Source organism: Octodon degus, unplaced genomic scaffold (genome assembly GCF_000260255.1).
Source record: "Octodon degus isolate 3935 unplaced genomic scaffold, OctDeg1.0 scaffold00010, whole genome shotgun sequence".
NCBI lineage: Eukaryota > Metazoa > Chordata > Mammalia > Rodentia > Octodontidae > Octodon > Octodon degus.
Window position 1 is genome coordinate 3,156,136 of NW_004524586.1, and position 22,221 is coordinate 3,178,356.

Genomic DNA, 22,221 nt, shown 5'->3' on the forward strand with positions numbered 1-22,221 from the left:
TGCTCAGTTGTAGGGAGCAGAAACCCATTCCACAAGGCGCATTACTGGAAGAACACCTAATAGTTTGCAGGGGCCGAGAACGAAGACTAGGCCGGAAAGGAAGAAACAACACTGTCTTCCACTTTGGAGTCTCCTGTTCACATTCTTTGCACAGATGTTTTATTTTGCTCCCTTTTAAGGTAACTTTCCAATTAGTGAACATTTAGTGGAAAATGGGTTCAACCCTAACCATCTCTTCTGGCTAGTGCCCATTCCTGATTCTAGTCTCAGTTTAATGTATCAGGAGAGAACATTTTCCTGGCCTCCCGTGCTTCAGAACTGTATTCCTGGACAGGACTGCTGAGGCAGGGAAGCAAGGAAGGTCCTGCTGGCTTGTGACCGAGCCTTGCAGCAGAGCTGAGTGACGGGAACGCTCAAAACGTGGATGTACTCAGGAGCTGGCAGTGATGGGACAACATAATGCCACCAGTTTCAGCCATACTATGTAACACATCACTTTATTGCTTTAAAACCAGGCTGTACAGCAGAAGCACCAAGAAACTTTAAAAAACACAGGTTTTTAGAGCCCCACATCCTGGGAACCAGCATTTTTATAAAGAACTATAGCAGATACATTATGACAATCATTGCTAGACAGGCCTAGAATTTTAAACACAGAACAAGGAAAAACAAGGAAGAGATTCATAAATGCTAAATGTTCCTACATATAATAAAGGTTCTTTTTATACAGCAAACATGTTTTTTTTTCCAAAAGTTTTATTTCCTCTGACTATAAGTCTTTTTGAATACTCTTCCAGATTTTGTTTACCTAAGCAGACATGTACAGAAACCATTTTACAAAACAGGCATCACATTCCTTGTAGCCCAGGTGTTCAGGAGGCTGAGGCAGGAAGATTGCTATGAGTTTAAGGCCAGCCTGGGATTCACAGTGAGCTCACGGCCACTACGAAGTACAGTGAGACCCTCTCTCAAATACATAAATTATATAGTAAGTAGGATCACAGACAGTATTCATCATTTTTGTTCCTACTGCAATAAAAGCAATTTTATTTTCAGCAGTTGTATGACCTTCTGACTAACAGATGCCCTGTAAACGTTCTTCCTTGCGCCACGTCTAACAGCTAGAATCGCTGGGTCAAAGACTCCTGATACACACATTCCCAGACTGCTGCCATCACTCTGTCAAGTCGCCGTCAGCTGACATGCCAGCTGCAAGCAGCTGAGCACCTGTTTCCCCAACCTACACAGGGCTGGCTGGAAGCTGAGTTTCATTTTATCAGAATTTGATATGTCTTTACAGTAGAGCTTTTTCCTTAAACTGAGTACATGACTACAACAAAGAGCTTTAATACAGTAACTTGAGTGGTGGCTAACATACCTCTGTGGATAAAAGGAAGGAGCTATGACTGCGTTGCACAGAAGGTCTAAAAGATGTCCAGAAAACTCAGACTAGGTCTAACGTGCAGGGATCGTTCACCTGAGTAAGACAGCCCACCTGAAGGCCTGCTGCAGCGCGCCTGGCCTGCGATAAGGGCCCATAAAACCTTATCTAAGGGGCGCTCAGCAGGCTGCGGGTGCGAAGACTGGGCTGGGGAGCTGATGAGCAGGAGCACAGGGGAAAGGGACACTGCCCAAGAGCAGGTCTGCTCATGTGTGCAGCAAGATCGCAGAGCTACCACTTGTTTTTTATTTGCAGTTCAGCCTTGAGCTCAATTTGTAGCCGAAGCTGGCCTTGAACTCACAGTCGTCCTCCTGCCTCAGTCTCCTGAGTGCTGGGATTACAGGCGTGCACCACCACCCGTGGCCCATGCTAGTTTAAAAAAACACAAAGATCATGAGATACTTTTTTTTTGTTATTTTGAGACAAGGTCTTGCTACATGGTTAGGCTGGCCTTGAACTCACTACATTGTCCAGACTGACCTCAAACTCACAGAGATCCTCCTGCCTCAGCCCTTCAACTGTTGGGATCAGAGGTGTGCATCACCACTCAGCTAGGATATTCTGTCTCCATTAGAATGGGTAAAATTTAAAAAGACAACAGATGTTGGTCAGGGTACGAACTGCAACCCTTCTGCACTGCTGGTGAAATTACAAAATACTACAGCCACATTTAGAAGTAGCCTGGCAGTTCCTCAGTAACTTAAACACAAGAGTTCCCTGGTGTCCCCATAGTTCTCCTATGTACACAACAAAAATGAAAAAATATCTACACAAAACTTACATAAATGTTCATAACAGTATTTGTGCTTATCAAAAAGTGAAAACCCCAATCAGAAAACTGACAAAACAATCAACAACACGTGGCACATCCATACACCGGAGCATCGTTCAGCGTAAGAGCAGCAAGGTCGGACATGCTCTACAGCGTGGCTGAAACCCTGACAAAGCCAGACGCAGCTACACTTCTGAGAGGTCCAGCACGAGGCCAGGGGTCTGCGGGAGAAGGGAGTCAGGGAGGACAGCTGAGGAGCACAGCTTTCGCTTGGGGGTCATAAGACGTTCTGGAATTAGTAATGATCATTATATAATTGAATATACTTTAAAACCAAACTGCATATCTTAAAAGGACCAATTTTAAGGTATATAAATTATTTTTAGACCTAATTTTTTTATAGGAACAGAATGGGATCCTGCCCTGTAGGTGCCCACTTCCACCCACCGCACCCGAGCAAGGAGGGACATGATGCATAGGACGGGGCTGCCAAGGAGAGGCCATCAAGTAAGTGCCTGCTAGGAGAGCAGCTGTGGTGGGGCCTTGGGTGGCAGCCGCTGTGCCCTCACAGGGAGTCTGCTTCCTCCAGCAGGAACAGTTCTACCGCTCCAAGACTCATCGTGTCTTGTGTTTGGCCATTAAGACCAGGAAGCAAGTCAAGGTCTGCTCGTGGGCACGCAGTGAGGCTGGGCGTGTGCAGCCTCCTGTTCCTGGGGAGGTGCGTGTGGAGCAGTGGTTGCACTGGTCCACTGTGCCTGGGCTGGCATACAGCCACGGGGACTTGGACTTCAACGTGCTGCCACCCACTTCGGCCTATTACTAAAGCACTGGCGTGAGAGCCTCTGTGCAGAGTTGCTAGACATTTCGCTCTGTAATTTAAAAAATTGTCTACAAGAAAAGGAGCCTGTCCTGAGCCCACTCCGAGAAACCAGAGTGGAAGCAGATAGAAGTTAGTGGGGGACGAGAGCCCCCAGAACATATATGGCCATGGCAGAGTGGGCAGAACCCAGAGAGAAGCAGCTCATCCCTGACAGGACACGTGGGAGAACGTCCTCGCAGTAACGACAGACGTGCAGCACTCTCACTGAATGAGCCCTGCTCAGCGCCTCCCTGGAGCCGGGTCCTGAGCTGGGAGCTGAGCACACACAAAGCAACTGTTGCCCCAGCGTTCCTGGAGTTCTGAGGGCGACACTGCCTGTCTCAGGGTAAGGGCTGGTGGTGACCTCTCAGAATGTTACCACCTCCTGGCTGCAGGCTGGCTAAAAACCACTTACACTGCCTCATGTGTACGCATGCAGTGGCTGTATCAGTAGCTCATAATCATGTTCATCAGACAGAGAAAAGTGGCTGAATGTACTTCGGGCACCAGTGTCACCACAGCAGTATCCCTCAGCCTTGCATCTGCTCTGAGGACTGAAATGAATGTTGTAGAAATGGCACTCTCAGCTAGAAGAGAGCAGACAGCAGTTCTGAGACCCAGAAGCACATTTTCTTATACCTAAAGCTGCTCCTTCCTCCCTGGAAGCCTGCAGAAATACAACTGTGTAAATGTCAAAGACAGCCACTCTGTGCTGGGGAGCGGCCAGGGCCTGAGCAGTGGGAGCTGGCCATGAAACTGTCACTGCGGAGTAGCTGAGGATGACAGCAGGAATACAAGAGGAGGAAGGAGAGCCATGCGGGCCACTGCAGAAGCTGTGGGTGACAGATGTGTCATTTCTCCTCCAGGAGCACCTCAAGGATTTCCTCACCCACCGTCACGCACCAACACCCAGGGCAGCACCTGGCTGCTGGTGCAGGCTGACAAAGTGCCCCGTTGTCACCTCAAACCAGAAAACCTGGAAGATGAGGAAAATGGAAAAGAACAGCAATGCTGGTGCCCAGGCTGAGCAGAGGGGCTGCACTTGGGAGGAAGAACAAAGCGTCCGCAGTCCTCAGTCCTGCAACCTGGCACCCAGCAGCCTCGCAGCACCACTGCTGTCCTATGGAACGAGCAGCGTCTCCTCCCTCTCCTCCAGCTGCAGCTAGAACTCAAGATGATCAGAAACAGGAAGAAGACACCTGCCCTAGGTGTCTGTCAGGGTCATGAGAGAAAGGGCCCACGGGACTCAGGAGCCGAGAGCGCAAGAAAGCAGCTGAAGTGCTGCAGGGATCACTGGATCAAGTGCTTAATGGTCTTTCGAGCTGCCAGGACTTGTCTGACTCTTTGGGGTGTCCCAACAGTCCAGCCTTTTGAAGTTCAGGCCCTAGAACTGATACCGGGTAGAAATTCCACAAATGGGGAGATGTCATCTTCTCCCTCCATTTGAATCTCAAGGACCTCCCTGGCAGACACTGAGGGCAGAGTTGCCCAAGGCAACTGGCTGAGTGGCACCCGCTGGCTGAGCACCTCACCCTCAAGTTCAGCCCAGAGAACCCTGGTAAGGCGGACATGAAGAACAAGAGTCAGCTGGACTTCAGTCTAAGCTAGAAGCTACCAGAAACAAATCCGAAGCACTCCTCTTAGACTGAGGCAGGGAGCAGTTCTGGCCCTACCGACATGCCTCATTTGTAAGAACTGCTTAGAAGCACCGCCCTCCCGTGAGTGAAGCCTGAAGGGAGCTCTGCTCCACCAGAAGCCAGGATTCAAGATGATCAGAAACAAGAAGAATCCCAGGATGTCCAGGGAGCTGCAAGAGATGGAGAGAATGAAGGAAGTGATGAAGGAAGGCCTCATGGGAAGCAAAAGGTTTCAGCTTTTCCTGTCGTCAGGCTTTGCCTGACCTCCCAGGTCTCCCAAGTACAGCCTCCCTGTCTGAGGAGCATGTGGTTCCCGCACCATAAGGCCCAAAATCAATAGGCATAGATGAAGCGCCAGAGGCAAAGAGCACCAGGGATTGCGTTTTTTCTAAGTCATTGTGAGGCTTTGTCTGGGACTTAACCTGCTTGGGTACCTCACCCTCCAATTCAGCCTTGAAAGCTTTAGTGCGAAGGATGGCGAAGAACGAGGCACTGGATTCCAGGTCCTAAGCACAGCTGGAAGTAAGAGGAGACACGGTACTGCTGATGGAAGACTGCACCCCTCTGAACTTCTTCACTTGATGAAAAAGATACACACAGTAAACCAAGTTCAAGGCCAAGCAGAACACAGGAGATGCTTCAGGAGCCCTGAATTCACAGCCACAGACTGTGTGGGACAGTTTTACTCTAAAAGGTTATAGTAACAGAAATCATGGCCCCCCAGCTTCTAAATATGCAAAATACCTTAGAAGACAAGGTCCACATTCAGTTAGCGCCTCACTGACTCACTCCTTGGTGCTGGGACTGGTCACTTGCCAACAGTGGCACACATGTCATTAGTCCACGGGACAGATATGCTGTGTCTTCTCTCAACGTTAAGCAGTTTGGAGAGTGGTACTTTCAGAATAGATATTCTTTTTCTAATGATCATCCTTGAAATATTTTATCATCCATTTACATCTCTACCTCTGAAAATTATCCTTGAACCCTGGCAACTGTTTAATTTAGCTCTTCCTATTGGCAAAAACAAAAACAAAACCAAGTCCCCAAATTCCCTGCCCCCAAGCCAGAACGGTCTCAGAGCACGTGGGCACGGGAATAGGATCTGAACAAGGAGTGCAGGGCCAGACTCTGAGAAGACTGGACTCTGTGTCTCCTGCCCTATCAGCTACGCTGACTTGTCACGCACATTTATTTCCTATTAAAACAAAGCCTGGAGAACCTAAATATTCTAAAAGCCTTGTGGTCCGCCTACCACCAACTTCCCTGGAGGCAGAGCCGCTCTACTGAGGACCAGACAGCACTTCGCCTTCAGCCCCAACCTCCCCCGCAGGCTCTCCCAAAACTCCCTCTAGCCTGGTGATTCTTGCTTGCCACAGGGACCGGCCTCCTCCAGGGACTCTGAAGCACATCAAAACAAGGCAGCCAGGGACAGTGCTTACCACGAGCATTTTGTGTTCATCAGCTAGGGTTTACGCCTTAATGTACCTATTAGAGGATCATTTTAGCGTCAGGAGTATCGATCTGCTTGGGGAAAGAAAAGATGAACTGTCTCCCAGTCCTCACTGCCAGGCTTTCAAGCCCCACCTGGCAGGTTCCCATCCTCTCCTTCGTCCGGTGTTTCCACGATCACTTCAGTTCCCCAATCTGCTGGCCCCTAAGCCCTGGGACGTCCCGCAGCGGTTTTCAGCTCCGGCCGCCCTCCCCGCACCCACTCCTAGTCCTGCCCCTGCGGCCCTGCCAGCTCCTCTCTCCAGTCCTCCTCAGGGCGTGTCCCCACTCGTCCAGGCCACACTGAGCATCTGCTTCCCTGCAGATGTGATCCTGAGCCAAAACTGCCAGGTCATGGACACGCTGGGACCTACATGTCCAGGCTTCGTAGGCTTCTTCTATTATATCCCATTTTTAAAAATAAATATTCAGGTCCTTATACAAGGAATTCACAGTTTAAAATAGTAACATACCTTCCACCAAAAGTTTTTAATCATAAGGACAGCATGAATCTATAAGCTCCCTGCTTTCTACCAATTCTCTACTCAAAAACAGTAATAGACAATTACTGTTACAAGTCCTTCTTTCTGGACGCTAGAATCCCTCAGTTGGCCAAGAAGTCAATGCCCCTCCTAAGTTGTCATGGCCTTGCACAGGCAGATTTCATACTGGACCTACTCCTGATGTCACTACCTTTGGGGTCTCCCAGAAGAATCCATGTCCCTTTACTTGAATGCTACGGTGCTATTTATACTTTTTTCTTTTTTTGTTGTGTGTGGGCCTGTGGACTGAGCCCAAGGCCTTCACACTGAGCTATATCCCCAGCCCCTTTTACATTTTGAGACAGGGCCACACTAGGTCACCAAGTTACTCAGGCTGGGCTTGAACCTGTGATCCTCCTGCCTCAGTGTCCCAGAGTGCTGGAACTGCAGACGTGTACAACCATGCCAGTTTTCTTTTGGAACATCATAAACACAGGAAAAACACAAAAAACTGAGAGGCCCATCACAGGCGTATTATTTTTGCCATGCTGCTGGACATAGTATTACAAAGCTGCCAATGTTTTCTTTCTCCTCACAATGAAGAGAAGAGCAAAAATGAATGGTAAGATTATTTGCTAGCAGAAAGAAGAGCTGGCATTCCACACTCATTCTGCAAACCAAATGGAAAGGATTACTCTTGCAGCTCATGCCTGGACGGCGCGGCCCCACCTTGGCAAAGAAGCTAGACAAAACACACAGCTAGCAGTTTCCTAGCCTCAACAGTCAGCTCGCTCAACTCCAGAGGGCAGTCAGTCCTGGGTTCACCCTGGGTGAGTGCTGAAACGCGGACCTCGTGCTGGGCACGACTGCTTACAAGCAGGCAGACTTTCTTGCCAACCTTTACACTCAGGCAAAACGCAACCAGAAGGGCTGGCAGAGAACCTAATGTGCACCTAGTGGCCTGCAGAGCCCTCAGCAGGTAGCGATTATAGAGAAACACTATTACTGCCCTTCTCTCCTTCCTGTTTATTAAGGACAAGATCTAACTGGACAGTCCTGGATGGCCTTGAACACCCAATCCCCTAACCTCAGCCTCCTAAGGGCTGGGGTTACAGGTGCGTGCCACCATCGCCAGCTCTTGCTTTCCTAAAGTACCTTCTCTCATGCTCAAAGATTCCTTCAGGTTATATTTTCCTAAATTCTCTCCTTTAGTGATGAGCAGCACAGTGATCTACACAGCCATGATGTAAGCAGGCTGCCTCAGAGCGGCCCACAGGGAGAACTGAAATCTTACTATTCCATTTCTTCACTTAGTCTCTAGGTTGAGAACTCTAAGCAGTAAGAGGCACAGGATACAGAGGGGAGAAGGTGAGTCCTTCTGAGAATCTACCCCTCTGTTGAATGCTACTTTGAAAGGAAAAAAGAAGTCAAAAGGCAGTTTCCAGTCTCTTCTGGGCTGGCTTCGTGGAGGGTCTGGCTTCTGTGTAATGTCCATAAAATTTACAAGAGTTGTCAAAGGCACTTCGGTTCCATTTTGAGAAACCTACAGGAAGAAAGGCAGAGGTCACTGCTTGATACCCATTCACACAGGCTTCCAATTTGGCTCTAGTATTTTTCCTGAAGAAAGACTGAACACAAACTGCTTTAAGGAAGACCCCCCAAAATATTGGTCCTATGCAGCTCTCTTTCTATGAGAAAGAAGAAAATGAGTTTCCAAGCAATAGTTCATGATGCCAGAACTGCGAACAGTTAGGTGCCTCAGTCCGCAGGCTCAATGCTTCCCGGGATTCTGGTCATCGACTGAGTTGCACAAGAGCGGAATCAAATTCAGTGGTTAGGTTCAATGCTGACCTTATGTGGAAATCTGATTTGGTTCTAGTTTGGTGTGTGACCAGAATCGTGGAGAGAGGTGACTTCGTGAACCAAGGTACCACTGTACGAATTAAAGTCTGACTTGGTTGTACCCAGCTGGGGAGCTCCCTCGTACCAAAGAGGCAGGAGGGAAAAAAATCATTTGTGTGAGTCATGTTGTCAGATTTATTTCACTGATGTTTTCCTCCTAATCCCTGGCAAATAAAACTTTGGCATTTCCACTTTTTATAAATGAAAAAAACAAAACAAAGAGGCAGGAGGGCAAAACTGCTGCTGTTACATGCCCAGCAGCTATACCTGCCCTGTCTCAGAAGCCTGCGGGCTCGAAACGAGCCACAAGCACTACGGGAAGCAGGTGAATCTCACTGCAGGAGAGGTGAAATGTCATGGAATAAGGGAAGGAACTCAGTAATGTAGACTTAAACAGAAAGCAGACCAGGTTCAGAGTTCTGGGGTTAGAATGGACCCTTCCCACCACCCATCACACACATTCCCAGGAGAATGGACCTTGTCAAGCTAACACAAGCATCTGATCTAACAGACATGGCTTTTGGACTTGGCTGCCACTGCTGATATCAAACAATGGAATCATGTTTATCTAACAATTCCCTTCTACTCTATGCTTACCAAGCAAACAGAGTGTAATTTGACAGCAGAGAACTATCCTGTGGAACCTGGAATGAGGATTTTTCCTATTCACCGTCCACATTCTGATGCACGCACTACCTGCTGTGGTAGTGAACAAGGAAAGACTGCTCCAGGAATGCGGTTCCGTCCACAGTGACCTTCGCAGGGGTTGTGTTCACTTTTCTTTTTTATAGCCAGTGCTGGGATAATCTTACATGTCACATTAACTCTTTGGATTTTCCTTTATAAACAACAGTGAAGCTTGTAAGTGACTCGGCATAGAACAGATACTCTGAGGTGCTGAGCCAGAAACGTCTACACCCAAGGGTTGGCAGCTAAGACTGCTGAAGTTGCAGAAAAAATTCTGATTCTAACCAGGCATCAAAAACTCTCTGAGACTAACCGGACAAAACATTAGGAGTTTCACAAGCAGTAAAATTTAATGGGCTTTAATTTACAAAGGATTTATTGTTAGGACTTTTAATTTTCCCCCAGAAATTTTATAGTGGAAAGTTCTATATTCAAATTTTTGAAGCAAATCTGATATTACTGAAGTCTATTAAGAGTGTTGTGTAAAAACTGCCTGGTGAGCCAGCTTGGGCAGAACAGAAATACTCAGGGATCCGGCCAGCACGGGAAATGGATTTCCAGCTTTGGGCTCAGCCTGTAGGAAGGAGCTTACTGTGCTACCCAACTCCCTTCAGAGCCCTCGGCCAAGCCTCCAAGAAGCTGCCGTGGAGGCCGCGCGCTGGCCTCGTGACAGATGAGAGGAGCACTGCGCGGAAGCCTGCCGCCACTGCCGGCCACTGCCATCTGTCCGGTGCCTGTCGCTGACAGAACTACTAGGCTCATCTCTGGGTCTAACTCACAGAATCAGCCCTTCCTGGGCAGCGCAGCGACGAGCAACACTTTGTCTGAAAATGACTGAAGGGTCCAGATGCAGCTCAGTGTGAGGGCTTCATTGCCGGTACCAACAAGCTTTTAAAACTTGCATCCAATCGCTGTACAGAACAACACGATCCCCCCAAGAAGAGCAGAGAGAAAGACGTAGAAATGACCAGGCATGTAACACAAACCAAATCTTGTGGAACTGAGTTCCAAACAAAAAAAAATCCACAAGTTATCAGCGTAGTGAATGGAAGAAGAGTTCATATTGTGGGAATGTAAGACTACCAGAAATAAAAAGTGCGTGCGTGTGCATGCGTGTGCGTGCGCGCGCGCGTGTGTGTGTGTGTGTGAGAGAGAGAGAGAGAGAGAGAGAGAGAGAGAGAGAGAGATGATATGGGGCAGCAAATCCAGTGCCTTCACACTGAGTTACACCCTTGGCTCCTTTTTTATATTTTATTTTGAGGCGTGGTCTCACTATTTCGCCCAGGCTGGGTTTGAACCTATGATCCTGCTTATTTTTGCAATGCAAAAAAGCAGAATGTAAAGTAACTTCTGAACTGTAGCATTTGAATAAGAACATATGGAAAGAATGTCTTCAAAATCTTTTTTTTTTTAAATTAAAGACATCTTTATTTATTTGGTACAGGGTCTTGCTATGCAGCTTGAACTCGTAGTGATCCTCCTGTCTCAGCCTCCCTAGGGCTGGGATCACAGGTATGCGCCACCACGCCGGACTTGGGCTCAGAGTGCCCAGGATGGGGCCAGTATTCTGATGTAACTACATTAGGAGAGAAGGATCAGAGACGGGCAACAAAGCTGAACTCATGAAAACAGAGAGTGACTACGTTATCCTTGAAGCTGGTAATTTGAGAGCCATGCATATATGGTGCATAGAAATCAAGGTAAATACCAGAATAAGAAGCTGAAAAAGATCCATGAAAACAGTGACTTCTGGGAAGCAGATGGTGGGGAGGTTATGAGGCTGAGTCTCAAGGACCTGCCCATCTGTTTTGGTTGTTTATGGGCCTGCAAGGAGGTGGCTCTGGGCTCTGGCACTCCCATGCCCTCAGGTCGCTGGGAAAGCCATCTCTGGATCAGGTACTTTGTAGGCAAAGTAAAACTAAAAAGGAGGGTTGTGTACTAATGGGTTAGTGCAAAAGCAAAATTCCACTGAGGACAGTCAACCAGTATCACATCCAAAGCATGAAAGAACTACATGAAGTACCCAAACTTAGCACACTTGTTATCCATTATCCCTGATCCTTCCTGCTACCTCCACACCTAAGCGTTCAAGTTCTACCTGTGGCATCCTAAATCTTCTGAGTGCCATCTACGTAGAGCCCTCACCGTTCCAGCTGGGCGCAGGCCCCAGTGTCCCCACAGGTTCAGCGAGCTGCACAGCATGCTCCGACCTCCCACAGTACTGCCTTGTGATGTCCAGGGATCACAGCTGCCTTGCTCCCTGCTCCAGCTCCAGGCATGGCTCCTGATATAGATGAGGCACTCAAGCAAGTCTTGTGAGTCAGGTGTGGTGATGTACACCTGCAATCCCAGAGCTCGGGGGCTGAGGCAGGCGGCTCACCATGAGTATGAAGTTGACCCGGGCTACACCGTGAGTTCAAGGCTAGCCTGAACTACTTAGCAAGACCCCATCTCAAACGAAACAAAAATACAAGAATAACTGTTTCTGGAGATAAGAAACTAGCGACAAATGATTACACCATCATAAGATGAGATGTATGTGTCAGAGTTACTTAGGATTCAGATCTAACTGCCCCTTTACACTGCCCACCGCACTCTAAGGGAGCCCTGAAGGCTGTGCTTAAGTCACATACTTATTAACTAGTATTTAAAATGACATGGGTTCATTTTATTTCAAATAAAATACATATTCACGTATAAAGAAAATTCCTTTGGCTGGGAAGGGTAAGAGCGCAATAGAATGGGTAAGTATCAAAATCCATTATGATAGGACAAATAATCTCTGGTGTTCACAGTACAGTGGCTACAGTTAATGACTCAGGGTACTTTGAGATGCAAGAGAAAATTTTGAATGTTTTCAACACATTAAGTTTGAAGTGATAGAAACGCTAATTATTTCAATTTGACCATCTACATTGTATGCATGTATCAAAATACCACTTTGTACCTCAAAATTATGCACAATTGAATTGGGTATGGTGACACTTGCCTGTAATTTCAGCACTGTGGGAGGGGGAGGCAGGAGGGCCACAAGTTTGAGCTCACCTTGGGAAGTTTAGTAAGTTAGCAAGATCTTGTCTCAAACTTTAAAAAAAGGCCTGGGGTGTAGCTCAGTATGAAGGTTCTGGGTTCAATTCTCAGCACTGATGAAAAAGGGCAATTATTATGTGTCAATTAAAAGTAAAAAAAAAAAAAAAGAAAAGAAAAGAAAAAGAGAAGAAAAAAAAAAGAAAAAAGAAAGGGCCAGGAAGATAGCTCAGTGGAAGTCCTGAGCTTGATCCCTGGTAACATACACACACACTCACACACACATAAAAATAAACTGGCACCACAACTGTGTGGCGGTTGTGGACAAATGTCAGCCCACTATAAGTCATCCAACTAGAAGGAGGTGAACTGCACTTACAGGGTCAGGGGAAACACTAAGTTAATGACCCACTTTAGATTCTGAGATTTAGCAACACATACAGAACAAAGATTCTGAGTTAAGTCCAGTTTGTCGTATTTGAATTCTGAAGCTTAAAGTGTTCCATTTGCAGCTACATACAGACAAAACTAGAGAATCCTCTGCTCAGCAGACAGACCTAGAGCTCTCTGTCCTGCGTGTAGGCTCTGCCAAGGCGCGCCCTCCAAGTCTGCCGCCCCTTTCTCTCATGCGGAAAAGGACACGTAGCCAAGTCAGCACATTTCTTTTACTAGCTCTACTGCATACGGCTGACTTAATTTGTTTACTATAAACTATAATATTTTATGCTACTTCAGCAGTTACCAGCAGTTCAACAACTGTTCTATCACTTTGAGATTTGTGGAATTCTCATGTTTCAAATCAGTTCACAATACAGCAAAATACTTTGCCCCAAGATTTACTTTCTAACAGTACAGAATTTGGATTAAGTCTTGCTTAGCTTTGATAGATGACAACCTTTTGTATTGTTACATCTTTATAATTTCAATTTTTAAACTATTATGTCAATGCTCTACATCAAATCATTACAAACACAAATTATTTTTAAGGAAAAGGCCACATGTATACCCATATTTAAGGCTTTTTGTAGCTACATTCAGACTCTGAACTAGAACAAAATCATCTTTGGTGTGAGTGTATAACTCTTGAGCAATGAGTTCTTCATGCTGCATGAAAGAATCCTGTCAGGTATGTACGCTGAAGATTTTTCCCTTGTCAGTGACATGCCTTTTAATTTCTCTTAAATGTCTTTTTGTTATCGAATGAGGTCTAATTTATATTCAATAAAATTACATATCTAAGTGTTTACTCAGTGAGTTCTGCTAATTTCATGTGATCTCGTCAATATCCAATACAAGAACTGGAATATGTCCATTACGCCAGAGCTCCTCTGAGCCCCTTTCCAGTCTATTTCCTATCCCCTTACCAGATGTACCAGTGACTTTTATCATTAAAGATTACTTTTACTTTTAATTGTACTTTACATAGATAGAAGAGTATATCTGTATTCCATTTAAGATAATGTTTTTGAAGGGCTGGGGATATAGCTTAACAGCATAAGAGCCTGCCTGGCAAGCATAAGGTTCTGAGTATAATCCCTAGTACTACAAAAAACAAAATAAAACAAAAAGATGCTTTTGAGACTCATCCAAGTGTTTCATGTACCAGTAACTCATTCTGTGTCACTGCGTATTATTCCATTGTGTGAATTACCATGATTTGCTTATTCTCTTCATATCTGAGTTGTTTCCACTTACATACTATCATAAAAATGCTCCTATGAACTTTCCTGTTTGAGTCTTTTTGGAAGGGCTAATATTTTAATTTTCTTGGGTAAATACCTAAACTTGTTGGGCCAAAGGGGAGATCAACGGATTGTACCATTTTTCACACAATGGTGAGAATTCCAGCTCTGCAGCTATTCTAGTAGGCATGACGCAGTATCTCATGACCTAAACATCAATGACAAGAGTCATTTTTTATATTTACTGGCCATTTTATCTCTTTTGTGAAGTATCTGTTCAAATGTTTCAATCTTACCTAGTACCAGGGTTTTTTTTTTGGTCTTTCTATTATCTAACTTGCCAGATAATGAATTAAATATCTTCCCCCACACTAGCCTACCTTTTCATTTTCGCAAGTGTATCTGCGGTTGAGCATACTTTAGGCCCTATGGTTGATTTTTATACCTTTATGAGTCTTTGGCCTCTTCACATTTACAAAGGTAGCCGATCCTTTCTTTTTAAACGCTCTGTAACTCATCCTCTTTATTGCTCCGCGGCGCTTGGCTGTACCTTCTGTGCATGGAGCGAGGCCTCAGAGCTCATTTCTCTCTTACGTTTCTGCAGTAGTTCTAGTTTTGTCTTGGGGTTTCCAGCACAGACTGCTAATTTTCTCCCTTTTCCCGCTGGATTAATCATGGACCTACTTTGGGACTCCCTTGTCTGTTCTTCCGTCTACAGCACCACACTGTCTGAGACTTAGGGTAGAAACTGTATGGCAAGAGAGCTCATTCCAAGCCCTTCGCACTTCCGTGGGAATGTCAGAATCAGTAGGCCAGTTCACAAAAAGCCTGCTGGGCCTCTAGTGGAGCTTTCCTGAATTTAAGGTGCATCTGAAGCTGAGTATCTCAATGCTGGAGCTTCGACATTAAGCATTTACACAGGTCCTCTTTAACTGCTTTGAGAAACGTCTTACGTGGAGGTCTTTTATGTCTTGTCATTCTATTCCAAGTGAACCTTAATAAATTCATTTTTAAAATAGCGTTTAGTTATTTTCAGGTATTTCCTAGTGACTTTAAGAAAGTGCAATTTTACAAAAAAAGCAAACTGTGTTATAGTTAAACTTAGGCAAGGAAAATTAGTAAGAACATCGTATTTCCATCACTAAGAATACCAGCGTCAATCTGTTTCTTCATGTATACACAGACAGCTACATATGCATTTTTTTTTTAATTTTTTTTTTTTTTAATATTTATTTATTTAGTGTGGCCAGCTCAGCCCACCAGGGGGCGGGGCTGGCTGGCATGTGGTGCTGGGGGATTGAACCGCGGTCCCTGTGCTTTGCTTAGCTTAGCTTGTTCTAAGTAGGTGCTTTAGACCACTGAGCCATCTCACCAGCCCCCTACATATGCATTTTAAACCACATGAAATCACACCAAAGAGGCTGTTTTATAATCTGCTTTTCGAATATATCAATTTATACATTTTTATGTCTATAGCATTTCTTCCTATTTAAAATATAGTGCATATTCCAATTTCCTTTTCCATCCTACAATGTCCCTTACGGCAGTTTATCCAAACGAGACTCCAACACAGAAATCTGAACTGCATTTGGTTGTTCCACCTACCAGTCTCTTTTCATCTAACAATCAGATATGGTAATTTCTATTACGATGATTAGAACTGTGAAGGCCCATGAAAAAGTAATTTCTCCTCAAGTAAATACATTATTTTAAAGAAGTTAGCTGAATATTTGATTTTAGGAGAGCTAGTGGTTTAAATATTTATTTATATAAAATGTTCTAGGCAAAATACACCGTTCTTTTCCTTCCTTCCTTCCTTCCTTCCTTCCTTCCTTCCTTCCTTCCTTGTGGTAGTGGGGGCACTGCACCCAGCGCCTCAGTCTTTACACTGACTTAGGTTCCCAGCACTTTCTATTTTTTATTTGGAGACAGGGCCTCACTAAGTCCCTAAGTTACCCAGGCTGGGCTAGGCTTGAGCTTGTGTCCTCCTGCCTCAGCCTCCCCAGTTCTCAGAGGGTTGTAGGCCATGTATGGCCACCCCTGCCTTATCCATTCTTTTCCATTAGAGATGAATATATATTTGATGAAGAAGCCAAAGAAAGACTTTAAATTCCCTTGCTTGTTTCAAAGAGATCCGTGAAGTTATCAAGATTTTCAATCACTCTCAAAGAATGAGGATTGTTACCGAAGAAATGTGGTCCATGTGTCAGGTTACATGTCTGTCTGTTTGTCTGTCTGTCTGTCTCTCTCTCTGTCCCTCCAGAGTCTTGCTATGCAGTTCAGGTTGGCCTTCAGCTCACTTTGTAGCCCATCTTAGTCTCAAACTCTCAAAGATTCTCCTGCCTCAGCCCTCTGAGTGCTGAGATTATAGGCAAGCACCACTACGCCTGGCAGGTTACATGTTTTACATGGAACACTGACTAAACTTTAAAAAGTTACTTTTTAGAAAGTTAAGTAAAAAACACTTAATCAAATAAGTTTAAAAAAAACCAATAAACTAGGTGAATTTCTTCTCTACAGGGTATTAAGAAAAAGAACCACAGGAAGGGAAATGCACTTTTATAGTCTAATAACTCATTAAGAAGGAAAAGAAAATATTTACTGATGCTTAAGAAAAAAAAAAAAAAAAAAAGACTTTAGCAGCAGGAGCTTTACTGACAGTCATGGCGGCCAAGCTCACCACTGCACCCTCTTAGCAGAGGGGCCAGGCGACGGCTCCACGTGGTGACACAGACACGGGGCCTGTACTCAGGGCCCTGTTAGATTCTCAAGAGCAGACGTCTGGATGTCTAGGTAAGACTTTATGATTTTTACATATTGGTACAAATTAAAGTAACTAAAAACCAAGCTGAAACAAAACAAAAACTGCTTTGTAGCCCCACAAAACAGATCTGCAGGGTAAACACAGTGAGCAGGCTGCCAGCTTGCAACTCAGCCTTCCGCCCTGTAACACCGCTCAGGCACAGTGAGCAGAACGGAGCAGCCTAGGGGGACCATTATCAATTAGAAGCGTTCCAAGAAAGACCAGTGGGCTGAGGGAAGAACCTCAATACGTAAGACTCTTCATTTATTGAATTTATTGGTACAGGGGCTCGCTATGCAGTTTGGACTCACAGTGATCATCCTGTCTCAGCCTCCCTAGAGCTTTTCTTTTGACTCCTTCATTTTGGGAGCTATGGAATGTGTACACTAGCCTTTTTTTGGATAAAGGAAAAAAAATAAGACATTCTGAGAGACAAGCCTATGTGTATAAGAAAGTGATTTAAAATTAAAGGACAAAGCAAAAGTGAGTAAATATATTTACATGATTTCTTTATGGAGTCTTTTTTATTGTTTTGTACTAGGAATCGAACTCAGGGCCTCGAGCTTGGCAGGCAGGTGCTGTGTGACTGAGCTACATTCCTGGCCCCTATGATTTCTAGAGTAAATTTCCATTCAAGACTGAAGAGGTAAAAGAAAATCTCTATAGGGGCCGGGGAGATAGCTCAGCAGAATAAGCACCTGCCTGGCAAGTACAAGGTCCTGAGTTCAACGCTTGGTACCGCCCCCCCCCCAAAAAGAACATCTCTAGATAAAGTTACCTTTACTTAGAAAGAAGTACTTGCATGTGATTAACTTCTATAATGTAACACTATTATTTTATAACTTTTTATTCTTTTAGAGGGTATGGTATTTTTCATGGAGATGAACTTGTCAAATTAGGACATAAAAGAAAAATTTACAGTCAGAATTATCTCCACAAATTCCCTAAAAATTCCTATGCACTGAATTAGTTTTATATATATTATACTTCTCAGTTAAGTTGAAGACAAAGTTACTTCATATTGCAATAGATAATATTCAGTTATACATGACTGAAACAAAACAAACTGTTAACCATCACTCAGGCCAGGCAGAGTGAATGCAAAATGTGGTTTTGTAGGGAAGGCAAAGTGGAAAAACAAACTTCTGCTAACTCTTGAAAAAATAATATTTGAAAGGAGTTCAAATATTTAGAAGAAAGAGGCTCTGGGAGGGTTTAATTAAGAATCAGAAAATTTGGAAAATAAAAGGAACATTCATGTTGGTGCCTTTCCCAAAAACTTATGAACTCACAAATAATCAAAATACAGTTTAGATCACCATGCACAAAGCTAGTCAAAATAGATTAAAGATTTAAATATTAAAACGGAAACACTAAATCTTCTGGAGGAGAAAGTAGGTAGACATCTTAAAAGACATAGGATTAGGTAGCGACCATGAACAAAATCAAACTACACAAGAAATACCTCAAAGAATCAACAACTGGGATCTCATCTTTTAAAAAAGTTTCTGCATGTCATAAGAAATCAACAGAGAAAAAAGAAAACCCACAAACTGGGAAAAAATCATAGTGGACTGTCCATCAGAAAGGACTCCTATCTAGAACATATAAAGAATTTTAGAAAATCAGGCTTCCAAAATTCAAAGACCCAATCCAAAAATGGGTATTTGAGATAATAAATATATACTTCACAAATGAAGAGATACAATGACCATTAAATATGTTAAAAATGTTTAAAATCACTGGTCATTCAAGAGATGCAGATCAGAACAATGCTGAGATACCATCCTCCGCCAGAAAGCATGGTTATCATCAAGAAGTCAACCAATAACAAATGCTGGAGGGGCTGTGGGAAAAAAGGAAGCCTTCTCCACTGTTGGTGGGAGTGCAGGCTGGTACAGCCATTACAGGAGTTAGTATGGAGATTCCTCAAAGAGCTAGGATTGGAGGGCCCATTCAAGCCGGCTATTCCCCTCCTAGGTAGTTTTCCAAAAGAGCTGAAATCATCATACCACAGCAATATATGTGCACCCATGTTTAGAGCAGTGCAATTTGTCACAGCTAAATCTTGGAAAAAACCCAAATGCCTTTCAACTGAAGTGTGGATAAAAAAGGTACAGTATTTTTACACAATGGAGTATAAAAAAGATAAATTCAAGGCTTTTGTAGATTTTATAAATGCAAATACAACTAGAGACTATATAAGAGAAATAAATCAGATCCACATGTGCAAACACCATATTATCTTGCTAGTGTGAGAACCTGAAAGAGTAGTTAAAATCTGAAAGGTACAATAGATATTGTGAAAGGGAAAGAATTTGCTCAACGGAAAGGAAAAACTGGGATGAGGAAAAGGACAAATGAAAGAAGGGAAAATATGTATTTATGTATATATGCAGAATAGTTTGGGTAATTGTATTGTCAATTTCTGCTGGTCTTTTGAAAACAGTTAATGCTTAATTTTTTTTCTTTTTATGCTCATTATTTTCTTTTTCTTCTGAATCTCTTACAACTTTTTTGTTATTGTTTTGTTTTTTTCTTTAAATCAATCTTGCACGTTTATATCTGGTAACCTGAACAACTTATTTGAAGATAACATCAAGAATTACAGCAACCATTACTGAATTTCTATTACTTTGTTTAGTGTAATTTTATATCATTTCTAATGTTATTTTTTTCTATCACTATTTTATAGTCTTTAAAAAATAGTTTAGAAAAAATAGAAAATTAATTCAGTGCAGGGTTTGTAACAGATTATCTGAATCTTCAAAAGAAGCAGTGCTTTCTTGGGGGAAAAAAATCAACTATTCTTAGAGATACAGTTTCTAGTAACCCGGGTGCTAACCCTCATTTGTAGACCTAGAGAATCCAGTCCTCTACCTCCACTCTGAGGGACAGGTAAAGATACTTTACTTCTGACCCAAATGTAGGCTCAAGTTTATTTCTTTTCTGCGATGTAAATATAATACAACAGGGGGCTGGTGAGATGGCTCAGTGATCTAAAGCACCTATCTAGAACAAGCTAAGCAAAGCACAGAGACCGCAGTTCAATCCCCAGCACCACATGCCAGCCAGCCCCGCCCCCTGGTGGGCTGAGCTGGCCACACACAAAACACACACACACACACACACACACACACACATACATAAATAAATTTTTTAAAAAAATATAATACAACAGACAGGAATTTCAATCTGTTTTACTTTTCATTAAAAGTTAAAAAACTCAAACCCTTGTTTATACAGGAATCATTTCACCATGACCTAGTCATTTTTAGGTAAAATGAAAACAACATACTTTTGAATTTGTAAAGCTAAGGTTGAAACATATCTGTTTACTATAGATTAAGGTACTTATTTACTAGAATACAAAGAACTAAGAACTGGTGACTACAAACTAGTTGTATCAGTAATTTTAATGGAATCTATAAGATCAGAGACTCTGTGTCACTGTCACAGTGAACTCAAACTTACAGAAAATGTGTTCTGTGGTTCAATCAATCGATCAATATAGTAAGAGTAGTAAAATTATTTAAAAGAAATTATCCTCTGCTGTAATCTGGGACAGGAATTTAAACAACAATGGAAAGAAACAGCTGTCAGTTGTATGCACCATAACACATAAACTTCAATAGGCAAGTAGGGAGGATTCTTGAAAATCAACTAGGTCAACTTGCTCTACACCAACAATGGGTGGTGACATAAAATAGTCCTCAGAAGTTAAACAACTATCAGGCCATCAATTTTTTGATAAATCAATACAGACTAAGTAAGCCTTAGCGGTTCTTTAGAAGTCATGACTTACCTGTATGGACCTGCACTGGTATAGGAATCGTGCCCCTGACACGTGAGCCTGTGGGTTGGACTGAAGGCCTACATATGCCCACAACACCTGGATCTCCAGAGAAACTGGTATGAAACAGCAGGAAGTACAGTTCACAGCCTGTAGAAGGTAAAGAAATGTCTGCCTGAATGGCCTGGTGGTTGCCTACCGTTGTTTATGATGTATTGCAGAGACATTATCTCTTAAACATTATAAAATAATGCAGAAGGCAGTACGGCTTAAAGAGAATACACATAGCCCCTCGGGACATCCTCCACCACTCCGCAGTACCTCCCCTACCCCACCCGCTGAGTAGACATTTCTGCCACATTCCGGGAACCCCGAAACCCAGTTCTAGCCCAGGCCTGGTGAGTGTGTGGGACAGCTTCCAGCTACCCTGTGCTGGCGGGACGTACTGGTCCCAGCTCAGGTGCAGCTTGGGTGAGACCCTCTTTCACCCCCTTGGGATGCCCCACACCACTCCGCAGCACCTCCCCTACCCCGCCTGCCCAGTAGGAATTTCTGCTGTGTTCTGGGAACCCCCAGATCCAGTCCTAGTCTAGGCCTGGTGAGTGTGTGGGAGAGCTGCCTCTCCCCCCTACTGCCCTCCACCTTGTCTCCTCAGGCCTGGGGTGAAACCCTGCAGCTACAATCCCTGCAGAGAGTGTAGGGGACAGAAACACCCAGCTAGTCCAGGAGCAGAACATCTTGCCAGAGGGGCACAATAGGTTCACCCTCAAGGGCAGCAGCAGGAAGGAGCTGAGCACATCAGCCAGACCCGTCAGGCACAGCTGGATAAATCCAAACTTTGTAGCTCTGCACCTGAATTTCAGTAGGTGCTAAGGTTATAACTGCAACAAAGATCTACAACAAAGGTCAGAAGACAGTGCTACACAAAATGACAACGAGAAGGAGCAAAATGCAATCTCAGACCCCAAGCCCACCCATAACAAGTGCAGAGCACAATAACACAGAACAAATTGGGAATCATACAGCTGAAAGCAATGAATCAACGGCTTCTGACATAAAGAAACAGCTGCAGAAAGGTATAGAGGAACTCAGACTGGAAATAAAAAAAGAAATCCCTGAATTAATAACATCTGCAGTAAAGAATCAAATGCAGAAACATATGGAGGAACCCCAATGCCCATCCAGAACAAATGCAGAGGACACCAGCTCAGCTCAAATGTATCAATTAATAGCATCAATAGTAAATAAGGAACAGCAGAAAGTCATAGAGAAACTCAGAGTGGAATTCTTTTCTGAAATGAAAAAAGAATTCTCAGAACTCATAGCATCTGAAGTAAAGAATCAACTACAGAAACATAGGGAGGAAACCCGATCTGAAAAAAACACTGAAGTAAAAGAATTTATAACTGCTTCTAAAGAAGACATTGATAAAAAAAAATAGAGATTAGAAAAACGACGGATTCTTTGAATGAGCAATACAGGAAAGAAAAAGATTGCATGAAGCAGAGTCAAAGAGATATAGAGGAAATTAAAACCTCAATCACAAGCTTGCAAAACCGTTTAAGTGAAAGTGAAGACAGAGTTTCAGATCTTGAAGATGCTGGTGCAGCTAGTGAAAAGGTAAGAAAGGATCTCTTAAAAACAA

At 43.8% G+C, this 22,221-nt stretch overlaps 1 protein-coding gene and 1 pseudogene across 2 annotated transcripts in view; both read right to left on the reverse strand.

Moving 5' to 3' along the window:
- LOC101559612 overlaps positions 1–4,751 on the reverse strand; it is a 26,308-nt pseudogene extending 21,557 nt beyond the window's left edge.
- A 2,310-nt stretch (positions 4,752–7,061) lies between these two features.
- Positions 7,062–22,221, reverse strand: part of Tctn3 (tectonic family member 3) — a 34,321-nt gene continuing 19,161 nt past the window's right edge. The window contains exons 13-14 of one of the 2 annotated variants that reach the window (XM_004625499.2): positions 20,589–20,726; positions 7,062–8,225 (exon numbers count right to left, since the gene is read on the reverse strand). In XM_004625499.2, coding sequence (XP_004625556.1) covers positions 7,989–8,225; positions 20,589–20,726 — 375 coding nt within the window. In that variant the 3' untranslated portion in view covers positions 7,062–7,988. The remainder of the gene's footprint in view (positions 8,226–20,588; positions 20,727–22,221) is intronic. The other variant, XM_023708936.1, reaches the window with a different exon arrangement.